At 39.0% G+C, this 22,605-nt stretch overlaps 1 protein-coding gene across 7 annotated transcripts in view; it reads left to right on the top strand.

The window, feature by feature from the left end:
- The window catches only part of CHD6 (chromodomain helicase DNA binding protein 6), a 181,722-nt gene extending 161,633 nt beyond the window's left edge, over nt 1-20,089 (top strand). For 6 of the 7 annotated variants that reach the window (XM_061631714.1, XM_061631710.1, XM_061631709.1 and 3 more), the window contains 7 exons: nt 475-623; nt 1,774-1,980; nt 2,232-2,678; nt 4,585-4,767; nt 4,852-4,971; nt 9,975-10,079; nt 14,856-20,089. In XM_061631714.1, the coding sequence (XP_061487698.1) occupies nt 475-623; nt 1,774-1,980; nt 2,232-2,678; nt 4,585-4,767; nt 4,852-4,971; nt 9,975-10,079; nt 14,856-15,749 (2,105 nt within the window). In that variant the 3' untranslated portion in view covers nt 15,750-20,089. The remainder of the gene's footprint in view (nt 1-474; nt 624-1,773; nt 1,981-2,231; nt 2,679-4,584; nt 4,768-4,851; nt 4,972-9,974; nt 10,080-14,855) is intronic. The other variant, XM_061631715.1, reaches the window with a different exon arrangement.
- Nucleotides 20,090-22,605: the final 2,516 nt, after the last annotated feature.

Raw genomic sequence — 22,605 nt, 5'->3', positions numbered from 1 at the left:
TTAACAACTTGTAACTCTGGTATACCCTTTACTATGTTAGTAAAAGAGAGTTCACTAAGTTTGTTAGTTCATTGTGTAGGTCAGCTCTTAGCTATTCTATCTGAAGCGTAAGCTCAAACTAGGCCACTGAATCCCAGTAACTGAGTTCTTTTAATTCTGTTTACTTCAGGTATTTTGTGTCAGTTCTGAATTCCTATGTGAGCTTCCCGAGACCGTTAGTATTACATTTCAGACTTCTGTCCCTAATTAGCAACCTTCTACACTATTTCACATCATTAAAATTACTAACACTATCCTTCCGATAAATGGGAGCTACTGAAGAATCACAGACAATGATGACTGTCATTAGAGACTTCCAGAGGCCCTTATAGCTCTATCATATTATTTGTTGAAGGTCATTAATGCTCCAGAATGGATTGAAAGGAAAGTGATTTGGAGCCTTAACTAATGTTAACATCTGTTGTTTTCCACTAGATTGTTTTGAGAAGTTTTCTGAAGATGAAAGTAAGAGCTCCATGTTTGCTGTGCCTGGAGAGATTGATGAACTGCAAGATGTCCGGGCACCTACCATAGCTCAGCTTTTGCAAGAGAAGACACTCTACTCTTTCTCAGAGTGGCCTAAGGTGGCTTGGTAGCTTAAGTATGCATGAATAAGGGCTTTAGGTCAATGTTCAACAGGGACTGAAATCCACCTACCATGTTATTTTGACACAGGTACACCCTGGCAAGTGTCTGAATTCTTTTGAAAATACAGTGTGAGAAGTAGAATCAATATATTTTTGAGAGATACATGTCTAGCAACATTTTGTAAGTGGCTCTGGAGTATTTTTCCAAGTTGAATATTCCTCTGTTGTACTTCTTGCATTATATTATCATATTTTGTCAGACTTGGGTGTTAATATCCATAGCTGTCCTGTGTCTTCAGTATGTATGTATGAAAAATGTGCTAGCTGTTTTAAAGCTGCTGTTTCGAGGTCAACTTTGAAGGAAAAAAAGGTTTTCATCTCTTTTTGGTTATTGGCCTCCTGTGATAAGTGTATGGCCTAACAAGATTTCAGCAGAATTGACAAGAGCCTGCAAGCTTTTTATTGTTTCCCTGTTATGCTTTCTATCTTATTTTGGGAAGAGGGCATTTGATTTCTTTCTGCATCCCAGACTGCAGAACCCCACTGAAGTTATTATCACTCACTGTTGAAATACAGTGAAAGTTAATAGTCCTGTTGGAATACTACACTAATGATAAAGCTATTTCTCTTGTGTTCATGTGTATATGGTCTAATAGGGCATTAACAGCATCAGCTTTACAATTGTGGCTTTGAAATATTGGAAAGAAAGAGCAAGTGCTTTGTGATGGAAGGATAGACTATAGGCTTATTTTCAGCTTCTTCCTTTGATTATCGATATGTATCCTGTCATACTTTCATAGGATGCTTAAAAAGTATAGCAGAAATAGAGAGAGAATGTGTGTATCTGAAGTATGGCTCTAGTTATTTTCTTGGCTGAGAGCTGTCAAATATAACTTTGATTTTATTAACCTTGGTATGAACTCTCCGTTCGGAGTGACCAAGTGTCTGTAACTTACAAACACAGCCTGAGGCCTTGCATAAATGTTCCTTCTGATATGCAGAATGGTAGCCTGGTCAAGCTATTAGCCTCAGTATCACCGTAAAAAAGGGACCCCTGAAGGTAAACCAGTTTACTAGTTTTAGTTCTCTGAAGGACTATTAATTCCAACATATGCAACCTGGTGAAGCATATCTGCTTCTTTGGCAGGATCGAGTGATCATTAACCGCATAGACAACATCTGTCATGCCATTTTAAAGGGCAAGTGGCCTTCTTCCAGCCAGCCATTTGAAATACAAAGTATGATGCCTACTCCTACATTAGTCAGCAATACTGGCAATAGGAACAGCTACACTGAACCAGAGGCCTCTGAACCCAGCTTCAGCAATGGAGTGATAGCTACACAGGTCCGAAAGGTGAGGTTGGGTAAATGCTTTGCCTGCTGTAACGAGTTACTTGTATAACATTTCAAACTCTTGCCATAATTACTATCATTCTGGTATGCTGTCATTTTTTTAACTATTAGCTATGCAAATTTATTTCTTTTATAAATACGTGCTGATTTTAGAAGTTGCTTGAGGATATTAGAAGATTCTATATAATCTCCATCAGGACAGATTGTCATAACTGTGCCTTTTTTTCCTTCTGGTCCTGGTTGTAAACACAGGAGGGTTTCCTGGCACCCACCTTTGTCAAAGAGGAACACAAGCACCGGCAACCATATGAATTTGAGATGGAGAGAGATGCCAAGCAGCGGAGCCTTGAACAGCTAGTAGCTTCTCACCCCCATCCTTCAGTTGTGTTGAATGGCTGGCGGGATGCAGCAGTGGACCACTCAAGAGTGCCCGATGGTTCCCCGGCAAGCAGCATTCCTTTTTCACTGAGCACAAGTATACCTAAGTTAGGGACCATGAATGCTCTGCAAGGTTCCCTTGGCATGGACTTGTCTGGCATCCTACAGGCAGGTTTAATTCATCCTGTTACAGGACAGATTGTCAATGGGAGTCTACGAAGAGATGATGCTGCCATGAGAAGGAGGCGGGGCAGGAGAAAAAATGTGGAAGGGATAGATCTCATATTTTTGAAGGAGAGAAGCCTCCAGACAGGGCTGTTGGTGAGTAAAAATCCCACCTTCTTTTGTCCATTTGCATTCTTTCTCTTCTTTGGAGGATCATTGCTTAGTGCCATGTCAACGTGTTTTTTATTTTTGTTATTATTTAAATATGTATGGCTTTCCGTTAATAAAATTCTTTGGGCATCACAAAACTTATCTATTATTATTGTATATTTTTCTTTTAGATTTCTTACTTAAAACTCCATCTCAAATGGTTCAGGGTAGGTGATGCTTGGCAATATAATTGGTGTTGGGAAGTTAACAGTTGTAGGCACCTGATACATGTGGGTGGGGAAAATATTCCAAAGTTTTACTACAGAAAGAGCCCTACCCAGGGATGAGGAGGGCGGTCATCCTATAGTAATAGTTCATAATGGAGGAAACATGTTATCTTTTTAGCCTTCCATTTGAGGCTGAAAAAACCTGAGGGCTTTATGCCTCTCCCCGTTAGGGCAGGGGGTTCCTATTAAGCAGGGATATTATTTTTCAGGGTTTCCAGGTGTTGCTTTCTTCATGCAACAAATCTCCAGTTTTTTTATTGATATTGTAAGACATATGACTAGGCACCTATAGTCAGTAAAAACTACTTGGTAACTACATTGGCAGTCTCCCACATTGCTGGTTGCACTGTTTTGGATTATATTCTTTGTATTTACTTATTTATAAAAGTACTTATATACCACCCTCTCAAAAAATACCAGGGCTGTGTACAACAATACGTAAACAATAAAACATAAAAACCACTAAAAACAGAACATATTGGCACTTTTTTGGCTTTATTTGTAAATTGCTTCTAAGCATTTTGTGATTAAATGGTTTGATTATATGATATTGTTTTGTATGTTATATTACTTTTAGGTATTTAGTTCCAAATAGTGCAACCAGCAATGTGGGAGACTGCTGTTTGGCTGCATCCTTAGTCTTGACGCCTCCTGGTAAAACAGGTTGTTACGGGTTATTAGCTGTACTGCAGACCCTTCTCACCACCTTAAGTAGCCTTCCACAGTTCAAGGAATACTTCTTTCCTTGGTGCAGCTTTGTATTGTGGGTTCTCTTCCCATTTCACAAGAAGCATAGAGAAGCTTTTCTTTACATCTAAAGTGTCCTGACTCTTTTGAAAGAGGTAAAAATCCCCAGACCACTCTCCAGCTATCTAGCTTGTGATGCCTAAGGGGTTGTGTGATAGATCCATCTGAAGTCAAGTGGCCACATCCACTACCCCCCCCCCAACGTTGGACTATATTTGCCTTTTCAGCAGTTTGGCATGTTCTAGATACATTCAAATCCTGCAAACCTGAGTTCTGTCTTCACTGGCTCATATTATTTTGGAGAAGAAAGTGTAGTTTCTCTCAAGCTTGCCCTTCCAGTACTAACCAAGAGGCTGCCCCAGATGCCACTGGCTTATTTCAGGTGCCTCTGGACTGCCCACTCATTTTGCACAGGGCATTCCCTATGTTAGAAGTGGCATTTTGAGTGGTATCTGTAGAATAGGAAACATGGCTTCTGATCCATAGGTGTGTGATGCTCTAGAGGCCTATGCAATGATTCAGAAGGTTTAGGGGCATTTTCTTTCACTTCACATGGGGTGCCCACTTCTGATTCAAAAGTTGCCCTGGAAGGAAGTGATAATATGCTAGCTCCTTCACTCTGTGGAGCTAGATACACACATTGATAGAGGAGTCATGGCACTGGGTTGCGGTGGGGAGCCTGGTCCCTGGTCAGTCTAACCCCCCCCAAAAAAAATAATTGGCCACCTCTGTAATAAGTAGCCTGGGTTTTGCCAGATCATTGCTATGGCTGAATAGGAGAGATTATGTTTCTTCTGTAGTGACATTTGGAGAATGTGGTATTCCTTTTGCATCTTAGTAGCACCTTTCTCTCTTCCTCTTTCCGTTATATCATTCAGGAAGATCAAACCCAGACAGTACCAAGTAATCCTAATCCTGATGGGCCAGCCGTTACTACCTCAAGTCGACAGACCATTCCAGGCACTAATGTCCAGGCAGAGAAGATTGTTCCAAATAAGAGCCTTCTGGACTGGCTGAGACAGCAGTCTGATTACACACTTGAAATCCCTGGCTTTGGCACAGTAAGTACAAGTCTCATATTCCAGTTATGTGTGTGTTTATTTGGAAGGAAGCCCCACTTATAATTTTACTAATATTCCTTTCAGAACTTTTCAGAAAAGCCTAAACAAAGGAGGCAGCGTTGTAAGGACCCTAGCAAATTGGATATAAATTCTCTCACAGGGGAGGAACGAGTGCCTGTGGTCCATAAGGGTACTGGGCGGAGGGTAAGCAGAAAAAATTACTATATTTGCCTTTTTAGTGGTTTGGCATGATATCAGTTCTAGATACATTCAAATCCTGCTAACCTGCTTTCTGTCTTCAGTAGCTCATTTTATTTTGGAGAAGAAAGTGTAGTTTCTCTCAGGATTGTTATTCTTTGCCTCGGTAGGTTCCTGTGCTGTTTTTCCTACATATGAAACATACATGTGTAAAGAGGATTGTGTTGTAGTGACTTGGAAGTGGAGAAATAAGCCGGCACTGCCAATGGCGATGTCTGGAAGGTAGAATAACGGCAACCACAGCTTTTCATGTGAGATGGATCTTTACTGATCCTTAAGGCATTAAACGAAACACGATACAGATTCTTTCTCCTGCTAAACATAACTGACTTCCCCCACACAGACGTTTTCTCTCTCAAGGTTTTTATGCACTTTCTGTTCTGTGCCGTCTGCAGCCCCCCTCCTTGGAGCTGTCCTTGAGCTACTGTGTAACTTTAACTCATTCCTTGTCTTGTTGAAAACCTTTGCACTGTTCAGAAGCCTACAGTTCCCACCTTTTCACAAAGACAAGAATATATACATTGTACAGTTTTTCAATACATTTCACATTTGAGTCATACATTATTGTTACCTTTGTTTCAATTTCTGTCAGGTTCAATACACATGAAACAAGCTACTCCATCCATCATTTCTTCCAACCTTATTCTGTTTTGAGCTTGTATTGAGCTAACTTGAAATCTTTCTGGAGGTTTCCCCAAGTTTTCCCTTGTTGATCTCCGCAGTGTTACTTGGGTTTCTTGTGTGCTACCTGGATCAGCATCAAGTGTTTGTTCCTTCTCCTCCTGCCTTATTTCTGTGTCTATTTCCCTTTCAGTGTTTTCCTTACGTCTTTGTGTGTGTTCTAACTCAACATATGTTTTGTCGTCCCAATCCTGCTCTTGACCTCTCACATTTCTGCTTAGCACAACCCTGCAATATTTGGGTAACCACACTCTATAATATGCATTTTGAAATCCCAGCATAAAACCCTTTTCTGCTCTGTGAGCCAGCTTTCCATTTCTTTTCCCTTTGGGAATGTGTACCCAGCACTTTGCACCAAAACGCACAACATGTTGTAGCCTGGGTTTCTTGCCATGCAATCTTTCATATGGCGACATTTGTAGTGCTCTGTGATACAATCTGTTTTGCAAATAGTTTGCATATAACAAGCATTCTCTCCAAAATGCTCTTTGTAGTTCTGAGTCCCTCAACATGGCTCTCAATGCATCCTGCAATGTCCTATTTTTTCTTTCTGCAAGCCCATTTTGAAATGGTGAAAATGGTGCTGTTAATGTATGCTCTATTCCTTCTTCTATCAGAAACTGCTCAAATGCTTGACCAGTGAATTCCCCACCTTGGTCTGAGCGAATCCTTTGAATGTGTGTGTCATGTTGCACTTCAACCTTCTTTATAAACTGTTTCAGTCTCTTTTCGGCTTCATCCTTGGTTTTTAGCAAATAAACAGTACTAAACCTTGTGTAATCATCTACTATGACAAGATAATATCTAGCTCCACCATGTGTTCTCTGAAATGGTCCCGCTAAATCAACATGTATAGTTTGATATGGTTTGGTTGTATCACTCTTTGCTTCCTTTGGTATTGGAGCTATTGTGGCTTTGGTCTGACTACATATTTCACACTCTGTATGTTTGTTGCATTCCTTGAACTGTATGTCTGCGCTATTCTCTGGTGTTTTACTCATAGTGCTATAGCAAGCATGCCCTAGTTTTCTATGCCACAGGTGAATGCACCCATCATGAGGCTTTTCATTTGCAACCATTGTTAAACGTTCTGTAGGTGTGTGTGTTATATGAAACAATGAGTTCTTCAGAAATCCCTGTACACAAATCCTATCTCCTTTTCTTATCTCACACCTCCCGTGACCAAATCTTACTTCATAACCCATGGAATTTAATTTAGTTACTGATAAGATACTGTTTTCCAATTCAGGTACAAATAACACATTCGTCATCACAGTGTTAAGTACATGTAACCTCATTGTACCTTTGCCCAGTACCTTCTTGTGTGTACCATCAGCCAATATTACATCCTCCTCCAAAGGAACCATAGTTTTGAATAGTGCTTTGTCAGTAACCATGCTATGTGTTGCACCAGAGTCTATTATCCACATCACAGTGTCTCTGCAACTTTCAGTTTTACTTTTGTCAGCACTCACCAGCTGCATGTATGACTGCTTTCTCCCTCTTCCTCTTCTTTTCATCACACAGTCTCTTTGTAAATGTTGCTGCGAACCACATACGTAACAAGCTTTAAGTCCAAAAGTTCTTGTCTATATTTCAGCTCCTTCTGCCGTCGTCTCTTTAGTCTCGAATCCACGCTCTCTCTCTGCCTCTTTTCTACTTTCCCATTCCTGGATCAGCTTCCCCGAAACGTATTGAACAGTTAGCCCTTCATCTGGCATTGCTTCCAGAGAACAGACCACTGAATCCCAGGTGGAATTTAACGAAGAGAGTATAATGTAAACCTGCTGCAATGGTGTATGAACGACGTTTCTCTCCTGCAACTCCGCAAACAGCTTCTGTATTTCCATCAAATGCTTTGACATCTTTCCGTCATCAGCCAGCCTCATCTGATATAATTTCCTCGCTAAATGTATTTTGCTACTGGCCGTTTTTCTAATATGCACTTCATTTAACGCAGTCCATATCAGTTTAGCTGTTGGTTTCTCCTGAACATGTAGAAGTTGTGAATCATTCACTGCCAAGATTAGAAACGACCTAGCTCATTCTTCCATACGAACCCACTGCTCCAGAGGTGGCACGGCTGGGGGGATCGTTTATCACTGTTTGCCATACATCTTCTTTCGTCAGAAATGCTTGCATTCTCATACGCCAACTTAGATAATTGTTTTCTGTGAGCCTTTCCAGAGGCATACCGGTGGAAAGTGAAAATGCCATTCTGCTGCTGCCTCTTTACCTCTGAGTTCCATTGTTCGTTGTCTGTCAGCTCCTCCAAAGCTGCCCTCCGTGACTCCACACATGCGAATCCTTCCTCACACACATCAGGCTTTTACAGGCTTTTTTCTCCGGTAGCCTGGGCCCATAACCCCTGTTGTAGTGACTTGGAAGTGGAGAAATAAGCCACCACTGCCAATGGCGATGTCAGGAAGGTAGAATAACGACAACCACAGCTTTTCATGTAAGATGGATCTTTACTGATCCTTAAGGCATTAAACGAAACACGATACAGATTCTTTCTCCTGCTAAACATAACTGACTTCCCCCACACAGACGTTTTCTCTCTCAAGGTTTTTATGCACTTTCTGTTCTGTGCCATCTGCAGCCCCCCTCCTTGGAGCTGTCCTTGAGCTACTGTGTAACTTTAACTCATTCCTTGTCTTGTTGAAAACCTTTGCACTGTTCAGAAGCCTACAGATTGCTGCCTGCTGGAGGGAATAGCGTTGAAGCTGTACCTGTTTCCTGCCAGCAAATTGACTCAAACAGATGGAAGGTGCAGCTTGCTGTATAACATGGCAAACTGCAGGTTTTTCTCATGGGTAATAACTGCTGGCTGGGAGGAAGTAATATTCCTTGCAGTATTTTTCCAGACATCATGAGAAACATTATGGGGGAGTGAGTTATTTTTATTTTGGGACAGGAAGGGATCAGGTGTGTGGACTATGCCAGCTGTTCTTAAGATATATCCTGGAGAAAATATCCTGGAAGACTAAGATGTCCAGCATTTAATTTTATATCTCAATCACAAGACAATCTTTCTTCTTATTCACAAAGTTCCCATTGTGACCACATCGGAAGAGAGGTAGACTGCATGGGATGTTTGCATTTGATTTACGTATGTTGCTTGCTTACTCCTGGCTAGATAGAGGCAGACAGATGCTTATAAAGGCAATCCCTTCTGGAGGATCACTAGACATTCCAAAACAATTTTAAGACTTTGTCCTTTCCATGAAGCAGTAATTAGGATTGCTGTTTTTCGATCTCATGTTCCCGCATCTTTAAGGTTTTCCGGGAAGAACAGAAATGTTGTCTGATAATGCAGAAAGCAAAATTTTAAAAATTATTGACTGGTTCTTTCTTGCTTTAGAAGCCTTAGAAGGCCCCCAAACCTCTTGGATTGCTTAATCACTCTTGTCACTCCTTGTGATACAACTTAACATGCTCTTTCCTCAGTACTGTTCTCATAATGGATTTGTTGCCTGTTAGTGTCATATCTCTCCCTCTCTCCACTAGCTAAACTATGCAGCTTATTCTAAAAGAGAGAGAGTTAAGCAGTGCAGGAGGTTTCAGGGTAATCAGTGTTGTCTCTACAGGGTATAGTAGTATTGTCTTGAGAGCATATTTTGTGATCATGTGCAGACATGGTGGTTGCATTGAGAAATATTCTTAGGGGCACATTACACTCATATTTTCAATGTTCTCTTTCATACAAAGGATTGGAAACTTGGTTTTAAGAGAAAAAAAAAGCAAGTGCACTTAGCAATGGCATGTTTTTAATCACAGTTTGTTGAACAAACTCAGATCAGCTTCACAGATGAGCAAAGTAACCATGGCTTGTTTCACCTAATGTTGGTTTTGTTTTCTAACCACTTACCTTGCACTTCTGTAGTCAGGTGTCTGGGAAAAGGAGCTGAAATAAAACAGCTATTTTAATGGGTTGAGATGTGATGAAAAACCATGGCTAATGCAAGCCAAAATTCCTAAGTCAACTTCAAACCATGTTTTCATATTACGGTTTTTTTGGCCACAAACAAACCATATTTAGTTGGCTAGCATGGGTTTGGACTGACAGACAAACAGTTAGCCTAACCAATCCATGGACAGTTAACCTAATCAATTCATGGCTTCACAGTATGTTCAAACTTGTGCAAGAGTATCCTAAAAGTGGGAAACTCAGCTTTGGTTTCTCTAGGAGTTTCATCATATATTACCTATGCAATGTTGCTTAGTATTTTCTGCAAAAGAGGTAACCTTTTCATTGTATTTTATAGTTAGGGGGAGCCATGGCACCAGCACTGAAAGAACTGCCAAGGTGGCTTGATGCAAACATGGAGTATGCTGTTGCAGCAGACTGGTCTGACATTGTTAAGCTTTCAGTAAGTTAAAGGGTTTCAGAGAAATTTCTTGTCTTATAACTTCCTCTGCCCCCTTTCTTCCATATCCCTTTTCTAATTAGTTTTCCTGAATAGGTAGCACAACTGTTTGCTTGTTTTTAGTATGGCTGAAAGATAGTTAAGCAATGAGAGCACACTGGATAGATGCAGCTCAGTGTACCTACAGAGCTGCCTTTTGCGCTAAATGTGTGAACAGTTAGGGAAAGTATCATTCAAAATGTATTGTGATGCCTTTTTCCTCACTGATCTCTCTAAATTTCAGGAGTAATAACCAGAAATTTTAGAATATGAGGTGAAAGCTGTTAAAATACTTGGAAGAAACAAATCACCAGGAACAGATGGCATACCAACAGAATTCCTACAAGCTACTGAGACTGAATTTGTCCAAATTTGACAAATTTGTCAACAAATATGGAAAACTAAACAATGGCCCACAGACTGGAAGCTTTCAATGTACATCCCAATTCCAAAGAAAGGGGATCCCAGGGAATGCAGTAATTATCAAACTATTGCCTTAATATCCCATGCAAGTAAAGTAATGCTCAAGATTCTACAATGAAAGGTCTTACCATATATGGAGCAAGAAATGCCAGATGTCCAAGCTGGATTTAGAAAGGGAAGAGGTACCATAGATCAGAAATGACAGAAATGAAGCAGGAGAAAGACTTACTGAATTCTGTGAAGCCAATGATTTGTTTCTTGCCAACACATTTTTGAGCAACCAAAAAGACGACTGTACACGTGGACATCACCAGATGGTCAATATAGGAATCAAATTGATTATATAATTGGAAACAGGAGATGGAGAAGTTCCATACTTTCTGCAAAAACAAGACCAGGAGCAGACTGCGGTACAGATCATGAACTGATCGTATCGAAAATCAGAGTAAAGCTGAAGAACAACAACAAAGCATTCATAATGCCAAAATACAATTTAAATAACATCCCAGAAGAGTATAAAGATCAAATAAGGAATAGATTTGAGGCTTTAAACTTAGTTGACAGAGAACCAAAAGAACTATGGACTGAAGTCAGAGACATTATCAGGGAAGAATGCAAAAAGACAATACCTCTTGTTAAAAAGAGAGAAAGACCTCAATGGATGACTGAAGAAACTCTAAAAATGGTTAAAGAGGGAAGGAAAGCAAAAGCAAAAGGAGATAGAAACACAGTCAGAACCCTAAATGCAACTATACAACGACTACTACGTAGGGACAAAGAAAACTATTACAATCGTTTTTGTATAGAAATAGAAAATGGGAAGAACAAGAGCCCTATTCCAAAAGATTAGAGAAATGAAAGGGAAATTTAAACCACGAGTAGGGATGTTGAATAATCAACAGAGGAACACACTGACTGACCGAGATGAAATTAAAGGAAGAAGGAAGCAATACACTGAAGAACTCTATAAAAGAGATGACAGGATGACAAATTCATTCATGGAAGAACCGTATGATGAAGAACCAGAAATTTTAGAATGTGAGGTGAAAGCTGCTCTTAAAATTCTTGGAAGAAACAAATCACCAGGAATAGATGGCATACCAATAGAGTTGACAAAAAGTTTGACAAAAAATTGTCAAGAAATATGGAAAACTAAACAGTGGCTCACAGACTGGAAGCATTCAATATATATCCCACTTCCAAAGAAAGGGGATCCCAGAGAATGCAGTAATTACCGAACTATTGCCTTAATATCCCATGCAAGTAAAGTAATGCTAAAGATTCTACAACAAAGGCTCTTACCATATATGGAGCGAGAAATGCCAGACGTCCAAGCTGGATTTAGAAAGGGAAGAGGCACCAGAGATCATATCGCAAACATACGTTGGATAATGGAACGGAGCAAGGAATTTCAGAAGAAAATCACCCTGTGCTTTATAGACTACAGCAAAGCCTTTGACTTTATAGATCATGAAAAACTATGGAATGCTTTAAAAGAAATGGGGGTGCCACAGCATCTGATTGTCCTGATGCGCAACCTATACTCTGGACAAGAGGCTACTGTAAGGACAGAATATGGAGAAACCGATTGGTTCCCCATTGGAAAGGGGGTGAGAGAGGGTTGTATTTTATCACCCTATTTGTTTAATCTGTACGCAGAACATACCATACGGAAAGCAGGATTGGACCAAGATGAAGCAGGTGTGAAAATTGGAGGGAGAAACATCAATAATTTAAGATATGCAGACGATACCATACTCTTAGCAGAAACCAGTAACAATTTGAAACGAATGCTGATGAAAGTTAAAGAGGAAAGCACAAAAGCAGGACTACAGTTGAACGTCAAGAAGACTAAAGTAATGACAACAGAAGATTTATGTAACTTTACAGTTGACAATGAGGACATTGAACTTGTCAAGGGTTATATCAATACCTGGGCACAGTCATTAACCAAAATGGAGACAATAGTCAAGAAATCAGAAGAAGGCTAGGACTGGGGAGGGCAGCTGTGAGAGAAATAGAAAAGGTCCTCAAAAGTAAAGATGTATCACTGAACACTAAAGTCAGGATCATTCAGACCATGGTATTCCCGATCTCTATGTATGGATGTGAAAGTTGGACAGTGAAAAAGGCGGATAAGAGAAAAATCAACTCATTTGAAATGTGGTGCTGGAGGAGAGCTTTGCGCATACCATGGACTGCAAAAAAGACAAATAATTGGGTGTTAGAGCAAATTAAACCAGAACTGTCACTAGAAGCTAAAATGATGAAACTGAGGTTATCATACTTTGGACACATCATGAGAAGACCTGATTCACTAGAAAAGACAATAATGCTGGAAAAAACAGAAGGGAGTAGAAAAAGAGGAAGGCCAAACAAGAGATGGATTGATTCCATAAAGGAAGCCACAGACCTGAACTTACAAGATCTGAGCAGGGTGGTTCACTGATTCATAGGGTCGCCATAAGTCATAATCGACTTGAAGGCACATAACAACAACAAACCACAGATCATATTGCAAACATACGTTGGATAATGGAATGGATCAAGGCATTTCAGAAGAAAATCACCCTGTGCTTTATAGATTACAGCAAAACCTTTGATTGTGTAGATCATTAAAAACTATGGAATGCTTTAAAAGAAATGGGGGTGCCACAGCATCTGATTGTCCTGATGCACAACCTATACTCTGGACAAGAGGCTACTGTAAGGACAGAATATGGAGAAACTGATTAGTTCTAAATCAGAAAGGGTGTGAGGCAGGAGTGTATTTTATCACCCTATTGGTTAATCTATATGCAGAACATATCATATGGAAAGTGGGATTGGACCAGGATGAAGGAGGTGTGAAAATTGGAGGGAAAACTATCAATAATTTAAGATACGCAGATGATATCATACTACTAGCAGAAACGATTTGAAATGAATGCTGTTGAAGTTAAAGAGGAAAGCACAAAAGCAGGACTACAGTTGAATGTCAAGAAGACTAAAGTAATGACAACAGAAGATTTATGTAACTTTGAAGTTGACAATGAGGACATTGAACTTGTCAAGGATTATCAATACCTTGGCACAGCCATTAACCCAAATGCACACAATAGTCAAGAAATTAGAAGAAGCTAGGACTGGGGAGGGCAGTTACGAGAGAACTAGAAAAGGTCCTCAAATGCAAAGATGGATCACTGAACACTAAAGTCAGGATCATTCAGACCATGGTATTCCCGATCTCTGTGTGTGGATCTGAAAGTTGAACAGTGAAAAAAGCGGATAAGAGAAAAAAAACTCATTTGAAATGTGGTGTTGGAGAAGAGCTTTTCAGATACCATGGATCACAAAAAAGACAAATAATTGGGCATTAGAACAAATTAAACCATAGCTATCATTAGAAGCTAAAATGATGAAACTGAAGTTATCATACTTTGGATGCAATGAGAAGACATGATTCACTAGAAAAGACAATAATGCTAGGAAAAACAGAAGGGAGTAGAAAAAGAGGAAGACCAAACAAGAGATGGATTGATTCCATAAAGGAAGCCACAGACCTGAACGTACAAGATCTGAACAGGGTGATTTATAACAGATGCTATTGGAGGTCGCTGATTCATAGGGTCACCATAAGTCGTAATCGACTTGAAGGCATATATTATATAACGACAAGAAGTTCCTGAATTTCTGGATTTTATTCTTTTCGTTGCATCTTTGATGTGCTATCAATGTGGTTAGATTTCCAGTCAGAGCAGTGGCCAAAAGCACTTTTCTGCTAACTTCATCTGGTGAAGGCTGTAACCCTTTCTTTGAGAAGGCCCTTCTAAAACTCTACAATACTTTTTTTAAAAAAAACTAGGCAAGCAATTAATAGCTAGTGATAATCCGGTATAATTTTAAAATAGGGTGTACAGATTTTACAGCACAGTCCTACATGTGTTTACTTGGAAGTAATTCCTGTGTTCAGTGGAGTTTACACCTTTGAAAACGTGTGTAGGATTACAGCCTTAGGTTGCAATCCTATACCCTTTCACCAGGGTGTAAGCCCTATTAAATTGAATGGGATTTACTTTTGAATAGATGTGTATAGGATTGTATTGGGGGAGAGGGGTTGATGATTTTACCTGCAAAGTCTAGACACTTTGATTTTACATACAATTCTGTTTTGTTTTTGTTTTATTTATGGGCATCTCCACAATCCTTTTCATTTTCAGTCATACAGAGAGGCACTTGGGGATTTATATTCCATTAGGAGGCACAGATGAAGGCACATGTGATTGAGTTCTTTAGGATAACATTTGGAATTTGTGTTTTTGTTTCTTTCATTTTCAGGGTTTTTTACCTGAAAGTAAGTTTAATCGTATACTCACTGAGCCTGTACTCCGAGATGCTGGGCCTCGACGGAGAGGAAGGAGGCCAAGGAGTGAACTGTTTAAAACTCCAGGCGTAGTAGCAGATGCTTCTTCTGGAATGGGACCATTATTCATGAATGGACTTATTGCTGGAATGGATTTAGTAGGACTTCAGAATATGAGAAACATGCAAGGCATTCCTTTAACTGGGTTGGTTGGGTTTCCTGCTGGATTTGCATCAGTACCGGCTGGTGAGGATGTAAAAAGTGCTCTGAGTATGTTGCCGATGATGCTGCCAAGCATGGCTGCTGTACCACAGATGTTTGGTGTTGGAGGACTACTTAGTCCGTCATTGACAACTACTTGTACTTCAGCTGCTCCAACTTCATTAGCAAGCACAACTAAAAGTGGTACATCACATGCAGAAAAGGATGAAGACAAACAGAGTGGCCAAGGTGCAAAAGCAGAAATGCTGTCTGAAGACAAATCTGGTCCTAGTTCATTTTCTGATCAGTCAGAACCTGCAATAACTACCAGTAGTCCTGTAGCTTTTAACCCATTTCTTATTCCAGGAATGTCATCTGGACTGATCTATCCCTCAATGTTTCTTTCTCCTGGTATTGGTATGACATTGCCAGGTCTTCAGCAAACTAGACACTCAGAGGCAACAAACCTAGAAAGCCAGAAACGGAAGAGAAAGAAAACTAAAGGGGAGTTAGCAAATCCAGAACCAGAAACTCTGTCTGACAAGAAACATGCAAACAATCAAAACTGTACAGAACAAACATCTGTGTCAGCAGAGAATGAACATGTACCAGCGGAGGAGGAGGAGGAGGAAGAAGAGGAATTCAAAGAAATGAAAAATGTCCATTAGAACTTTTGTTTGTTTCTGAAAAAAATAATATTGTGGCTTGTAAGTTTCACATCCCATAAATATTTGTTATTGCCCTCTGTCCCCACTTCACCTTCATAAAAACCTGTGTTTCAATAAGTAATATTATCTACCTAATTCCTGGTAAGATAACTATGGTGACATGTTAATAGTTGCAGGGTCTTGCCATAGAGATAAGCAGTGTTTTATAATTAGTATGGGAGGCAGAGATTTATTGTTCAGTCTTTCAGCTGTTCATCCCTCCTTTCTCCCACACAGTAGTAAATAAGTACATGGTGATCCCTAAAACTGCTTGCTTGTTTGAGGGGGGAAGGAATCTGAGAAAAAGAAAGTGCTTATTTAATGATGGAAACACAGAACAACACAGGAAAGGTAAATGTTTTTACAAAGACACTGAATTTTAAAAAATCTTGTATTTTGGGGTAAAAAGCACAGTTATAGTAAGTGCTAATGTGTATTTTTTGATTTAAAGTATTTCCCTATTTTATCATGGTTACTAGAATAGTAGTATAGACAGAAGTATATAACTAATGATTGAAAATGCATATATTCGTTTCTCTCTTTTTTTAAAAAAAGGCATTAATGGTAGATAATTTCCTCCTGTTCACACTACAAAGTTTTGGAAACAAACTGCTGTATGTGAAAAGATTACCTGAACTTTTATATTTCTAAAACCAGATTTTGTTTGTTTGCATTTCAGTTGTCTTTTCTTTGATTTTAGACCATTTCCAGCTCCTGCTGAGAAACTGACGCACATCTTGCATGATTTTTTTTTGAATAATGCAGTGGCAAGGGTAGGGGCTTCACAATTTCCAGTTATTTTTCATTTTACTCTTACTCATTTCTCACACAGGCCATGGACAAGTATTTTTTTTCCAGTGAAGAATAAACCACTGATTTTAATCTTCGTATGTGGGAACTGGATCTGAATTTTATTAATTCCTCTCCTTCCCTGAGAAATAATGTTACTTTTGAAATAAATTTTAAAGGCTTTTATGGCTTTTTGCAAGGATTATTGACAGTTTCTAAGCTTGAGTATGTTTCTAGGATTAGACTGTGAAGAAAACATTTTTGCTTCTCCTTTCCATTCCTCTTGATCCCCTGCAGTGTTGAATGGTATGTCCCAACATCTCTGCACATACATTTTGTGTCAGTATTTTAAATGAAATCCTTAAAAAAAGAAAAAGTAGGTTTCCAAAGCTTAGTGTGTTGAAATTCCCTCCACAGGCAATCTTTATATAGCCCTCTTTATTCCATCTCCTATGACACTTTTCTTTCACTTGGGCTTGTTCTTATTTACAGCTCATGGTTCAAAACTTGAAAAAAAAAACACTTTGTGGTGCGATGTTTAAATGGCAGACCATTAGAGGGGCTTGGGAGTGTATGCTAGTGTTCAGTTTCACATTTGGTTTGTCACAAATTTACTGTATTTTTTACTTATTTTTTCTGTTACAGTTTTGCTAATTTATCAGATGGTCCAAATGTTTTGACATAACTATTTCAGTTTGCATTATTTATTTATGATGCTTTTTTCATTGTCTTTTATACATTTGGGATTATAAAGTATGTACATGTTAAAATTGGCATCTCAAAGAAGTCTGTTACCCATGAACTAAAATTAAGTCTGTATGTTGAATTTATTCTGTTTTGCTGGGTTGGAATCAACTTCTACAATTGGTTATGCTATTGCAAGAGATTGAATAATGACATAGATCCTATTTAATAGCACCCTGTAGCACAGATACTGTATCACTATTGACAGATTTCTTAGAAATGCTGCTATCTCTGTTTAACTAACATTTTGTTCAGTTTTGCCTCCAGTGGAAGCAGAGAGGTTTTTTCAGCTGTTAAATCCAAAATCAATATAATTTATTTATGTAAAAAAAAACACTTGATATATTTTTGAACCTTTTAAGTACAGTACTAACTTTTTATTTAGTAGAAAAACATGTACTTGCCCTAAATCCTTAAAATACAAATGCTATAAAACTTCATATATCTTGAAAGCCTTACTGTGAATGGATGCAGGTCTCTTTCTGGAGTCTATTTGTAATATATAAAAAGATTATTTGCTAGAGTTACACTTATAAGGAACAGGGTTGAGACTGAACTTTTATTTGGTTTGTCAGCATGTTCTATATACCTTGTTCTTATTTAACGTGTGTGTCTGAGTGTGTAGGGTTCTCTTTGACTTTTAATGTGTGATTCTTTTGCAGTGATGGAGCTGTTCTGGCTTATTTACAATGAAAGGCATAAGTGGCTACTTATTTTTTACCATAACCATCTTCAAGCAGATTTTCCACTTATTTCATGAACACTCACACAAACATAGATGCTTCATCAAATGTGCTATAAAAATAAACTGTCTGTGCTTGTAAAAATGGATAGATTTAAAAGTCAGATTGTTTTTAATTTAGTGCCTTTATTATGCGTTTTTAAAAGTTTTTGGCAGAGCCTTGCTAAAGCTGTATATACTTTTTTCTAGGAAATCTATTTCTGATTATTTTGCTTGACTTGGATCTAAACATGACTTGCCTTTTTCTCAGCATGAGCACTGTTATGGCCTGTAGCTTATCTTTTTTTCATATTTCCCATATGACCCAAGAAAGCCCCTGCTGTATAAACTATGCATCATTTTATGACTGGATACAAGGTTTGATTAATTGCACAATATTTACATACTTTTCAACAAACCTAATCTGTACTATTTCAAGCCATCCTATCAGACCGTGTTTTCAAACGTTCTATAACATTAACATTCCATGTAGTTGGTATCCAGTTTGATGAAGGAATCCAAGCTATACAGCTAGAGATGTTTCCAGCTCAAGAGCAAGAGGTTCACCATTTAAGAAAATCTAGTAATTCATGCATATCCCATAGTGAATTTTGCACTGTACATTTAATGAGCAAGAATAAAGTACATAGTAGTGGTTTCACCTGTCGAGATCCTGAGAATATCCATTCAAAAACTGTGCCATGGTGAAGGTTGTCAGTAAATGCCTTCAGTGGTAGATTTCTAATAATACTCCTTAAGATTTTGCTTTTATGAATATTTTATAGTTATTCCAAACATCTTTATTTCGTAAATCTGCTACTATTCTTTAAGAAACAGAAACAATGCACTTCTGAGTGAGATAAAGTGTAGGTGGTTTAGATAATCACAATGTGTAACAGACTGCCCAAGGTATAAAGACCCAAAATGCTGAGCTTTGGATATAAGGCAAATTAATGTTTTGTAATGCAGAGTATTTATTTTACGTAAGCAGAAATCTTTGGGGAGATTCATTTTCATCACAGAAATTTTTATATAGTGTGAAACCATTTTGTTATCCAACAGCACTTGTAATAATATAATTCATCAATCAGCCTCAATGCTATGTGGGTATGAATTATCTGGTAGATTCCCTTTGTGTTTGGGATGGCAGGAAACCCATTGTTCTTTGAGACTGGGCAGGAGGCAAGCCTGAAGTGGCCTTGGCTAGCATGGGGTGGGACCAACCTACCAGACTGCAAAAGCTGAAGCCGATTCCTATTGTTTTATGTCTTATATTTGATTCAATATCAACTAAATTGTTGTTACCTGCCCTTGGACCTGCTAGTGAAGGGTGGGTAGTAAATTTAAAAATAGTAGCAACCACAACAAAGAAACCACCAGATTACTGAATTAACTGATTTGAGTGGAGAAGTGTAAGAGAGGATAAGACTAGCTCCTAAACACATTTCCTTCCAAAGAATGATATAAATTTAATAATAATAATAATAGCAGCAGCAGCATCAACGATGACACTAGTATTATATATCAGGAACTGTATCTTTGTCCTGCCATCACAGAATGATAATTTATCAGAGATAAGACAAGCATTTACTATTTATCTTCTTTTTTGGATATGAAAAAGCAGTGCTGTTTCTGAGAGGAAGTTCCTGATCCTGAAACCAGTCTTCTGTCGCACGCACGCGCACACACACACACACACACACACACACAGACCTTGAGTTATAGAACTTCCTGTGTAACAATTGACCCAAAAGACACCTCTCAAGAAAGTATATTTAAAGGAGAGCACAGACGAAATAGTTGCCTCCCAGAAGGCAGAATGACAGTATGTTGAGGAGCCCCCTAACCAATCAACTAATAATTCTTTTTGGAATAGTAAATGTGCTGACCCAATGGGTTATTTCTGCCTGTTGAGTAAAGTATTTTTGATCATTTTTTAAATTAATTAACTGGTAAATTAAATCTGCATGTTATCAAAGGTAATTTTTTGAGATACTGAATGAAATATGAGAAAACTTAGGCTGTTTACAATCAAAGAAACAAAGGCTACCAATTATTAGAAAGAGAAGCTATTACAACTTTTGTTCCTTTCCATAATTTAATTTTTCATATTTCTTCACCACCAGAAAAAGAGCTTCAACAAAGTGTATCTTTAATTTTCAGAACCACTGAGTTACAATTCGCCTTCATTAGTTTCAGTTAGCCCTGAATAATTGACTAATTTATCAATTAAAGTTGATAAATGCTTGCAGCCCTAGGTATTTTAACCACCTGACTAGGGTAATCCTAAAAACCTTTTCCCCCAAAGACTGGACTGGAGGAGTATTCTAAGACTAGAGTTTCAAACAGCATGTTCGTGAGCACTTGGACTACTCCAAGGCATGGAGTAACATGGTTCACACATCCCTGGTAAGCCATGCTATTTTCCAAGGAAGATACACGTTTTTCTGACTAGGTTTTTTTTAACACTAATCACGTTTAACCTGCCTACCTAGGTAACTGGCTCCACAGCACTGCTTCAGTTGAGAAGCAGCTTGAGCTGAGATAGTGGGTAGTCTTTTTTGACTGCTGGGAAGGCTTAGGGTCTGTTCTTGCTGGCCAGGTTCAGCTGCCCACTAGGAGACCAACATATATTTGCAGTCTCATGGAAAGCACACTCCAACATGACGGTAATCACCTGTGGGCATTTAGAACTACAGAGTTGCAGGGGGCCTTACAAGCCATCTAGTTCTACCCCCTGCTTTTCTTCCTAACAAATTCTGGATAGTGGCCAACAGTGCCGTAACTAGCTTTTCATGTGCCCTGTGCAAGGTTTTATTTTTGGGTCCCTTAATTTTTTTTTGGAGGAAAAATAATAATAAAACAAATACAATATAACAATTGTTTATAAATAATTTTTGTGTACACAAGAAATATACAAGATCATTCACATGTATTTATAAATTTATATTATTATATTTGACAATTTTTTTTGTCAATTCCATTTCAGGGGGCCCTTCATCCTGGGCCTTGGGCCTGTGCACCTGTTGCACCTGCCTAGTTACGGCACTGTTGGCCAAGTCTATTGCTGCAAAAACAACAAAAGAGTTGTAGCACCTTAGAGGTGTAACAAATGTATTCTGGTATAAGCTTTTATGGACTAGAGCCTACTTCATCAGAGCTTTGTCCTACATGGCCTTATGTTACAATACATTTAGTCCTTGAGGTACCACCAGACTTGAGGGTTTTTTTTGGGGGGGGAGGAGTAGATCTCTACTGTAGTAGCAGATGGAAAATGCATGCACAGCACAATTCCTATGCACCCACTATTGTGACATTTGTGCATATATGATGTCAGCACATAACCTCCACCCATCCCCCAGAAAAGAAACACTCAACTTCACTTTTTTTCTCACTTTGCTTATTCACTGGCCAAAAGGGCAAATTCTGGTTAGTTATCAGCACTACTGATGTCATATTTGAGACTATTGCTTACTTTCTAGTGCATGTGCTCCCTAGTCTAGATCAAGGGTTCCTAAACTGTGGTCTGCAAGATGTATGTAAAAATACCATTAAAAATCATACAGCATCTAGCACAGAACATTATAATTGCTACAACAGGCATAAAAATAATTAAGTGGTCCACTAAGACACTCACTAATTTTCAAGTGGTCCATGGGGGAAAAATATTAAGGAACCCCTGGACTAGATGGTATGAAAACTAAAAAAAATTACCAAGTCAGTCAGGTTTGGTAAAACATGAGGTGCTGGTACTGATACCTTGATAAAAGTATCATGGGTGCCAGCACGAAATGGCTGGCATGGGCAGTGAAAATGATCTAGTACTCTATACCGGTGAGTAACTATACCCCCCAAAAGCCCTGAATAAAGTTAAACCTGGGGTGTGTGCGTGCGTGCGTGTGTGCAAGTGCATAAACACCTTGTTCTCTTGATTTCTCATTGTGCCAGGCTATTAAATTAAACATTTGATATAATTAACAGCCAGAGTTTTTCTCTCTCATTTGTAAGCAGTCTTTCATTGAGAACTAAAACCAAGCATTGCTTATTTTTATAAGTATATAACCCTGGACCCATTGGTTTGTGACAACTACCACCCAGTCACAAATACCCCTTTCTTAGGGAAGGTGATTGAGAGGGTTGTGGCACAGCAGTTGCAAGTACTCTTGGATGAAACATTATCTTGGCCCATTCCAGTCTGGGTTCAGTCCTGGTTATGGGAGTGAATCGGGCTTGGTCGACCTGATGGATAACCTTTATTGGGAGGATGGGAAGTGCAACCCTGTTGTTCTTACTTGATCTCTCTGCGGCTTTTGATACCATTGACCATGGTATCCTCCTGGGCCAACTTGGTGAGATGGGTATTGGAGGCACTGTTTTACAGTAGTTCCGATCCTATCTCCAGGGTTGTTTTCAGAGGACAGCATTGGGTGATTGTCTTTTGGCCCCCTGGCAGCTGTGCTGTGGGGTGCCGCAGGGTACCATCTTGTCCCCCATGCTGTTTAACATCTATATGAAGCCCTTGGGAGAGGTCGTCAGGAGCTTTGGGGCGGGGTGTCAGGAGTA

Source organism: Rhineura floridana, chromosome 6 (assembly GCF_030035675.1).
Source record: "Rhineura floridana isolate rRhiFlo1 chromosome 6, rRhiFlo1.hap2, whole genome shotgun sequence".
Lineage (NCBI taxonomy): Eukaryota > Metazoa > Chordata > Lepidosauria > Squamata > Rhineuridae > Rhineura > Rhineura floridana.
The sequence above is the reverse complement of the archived record's forward strand: the minus strand, read 5'-3'. Positions and strand labels throughout refer to the sequence as shown.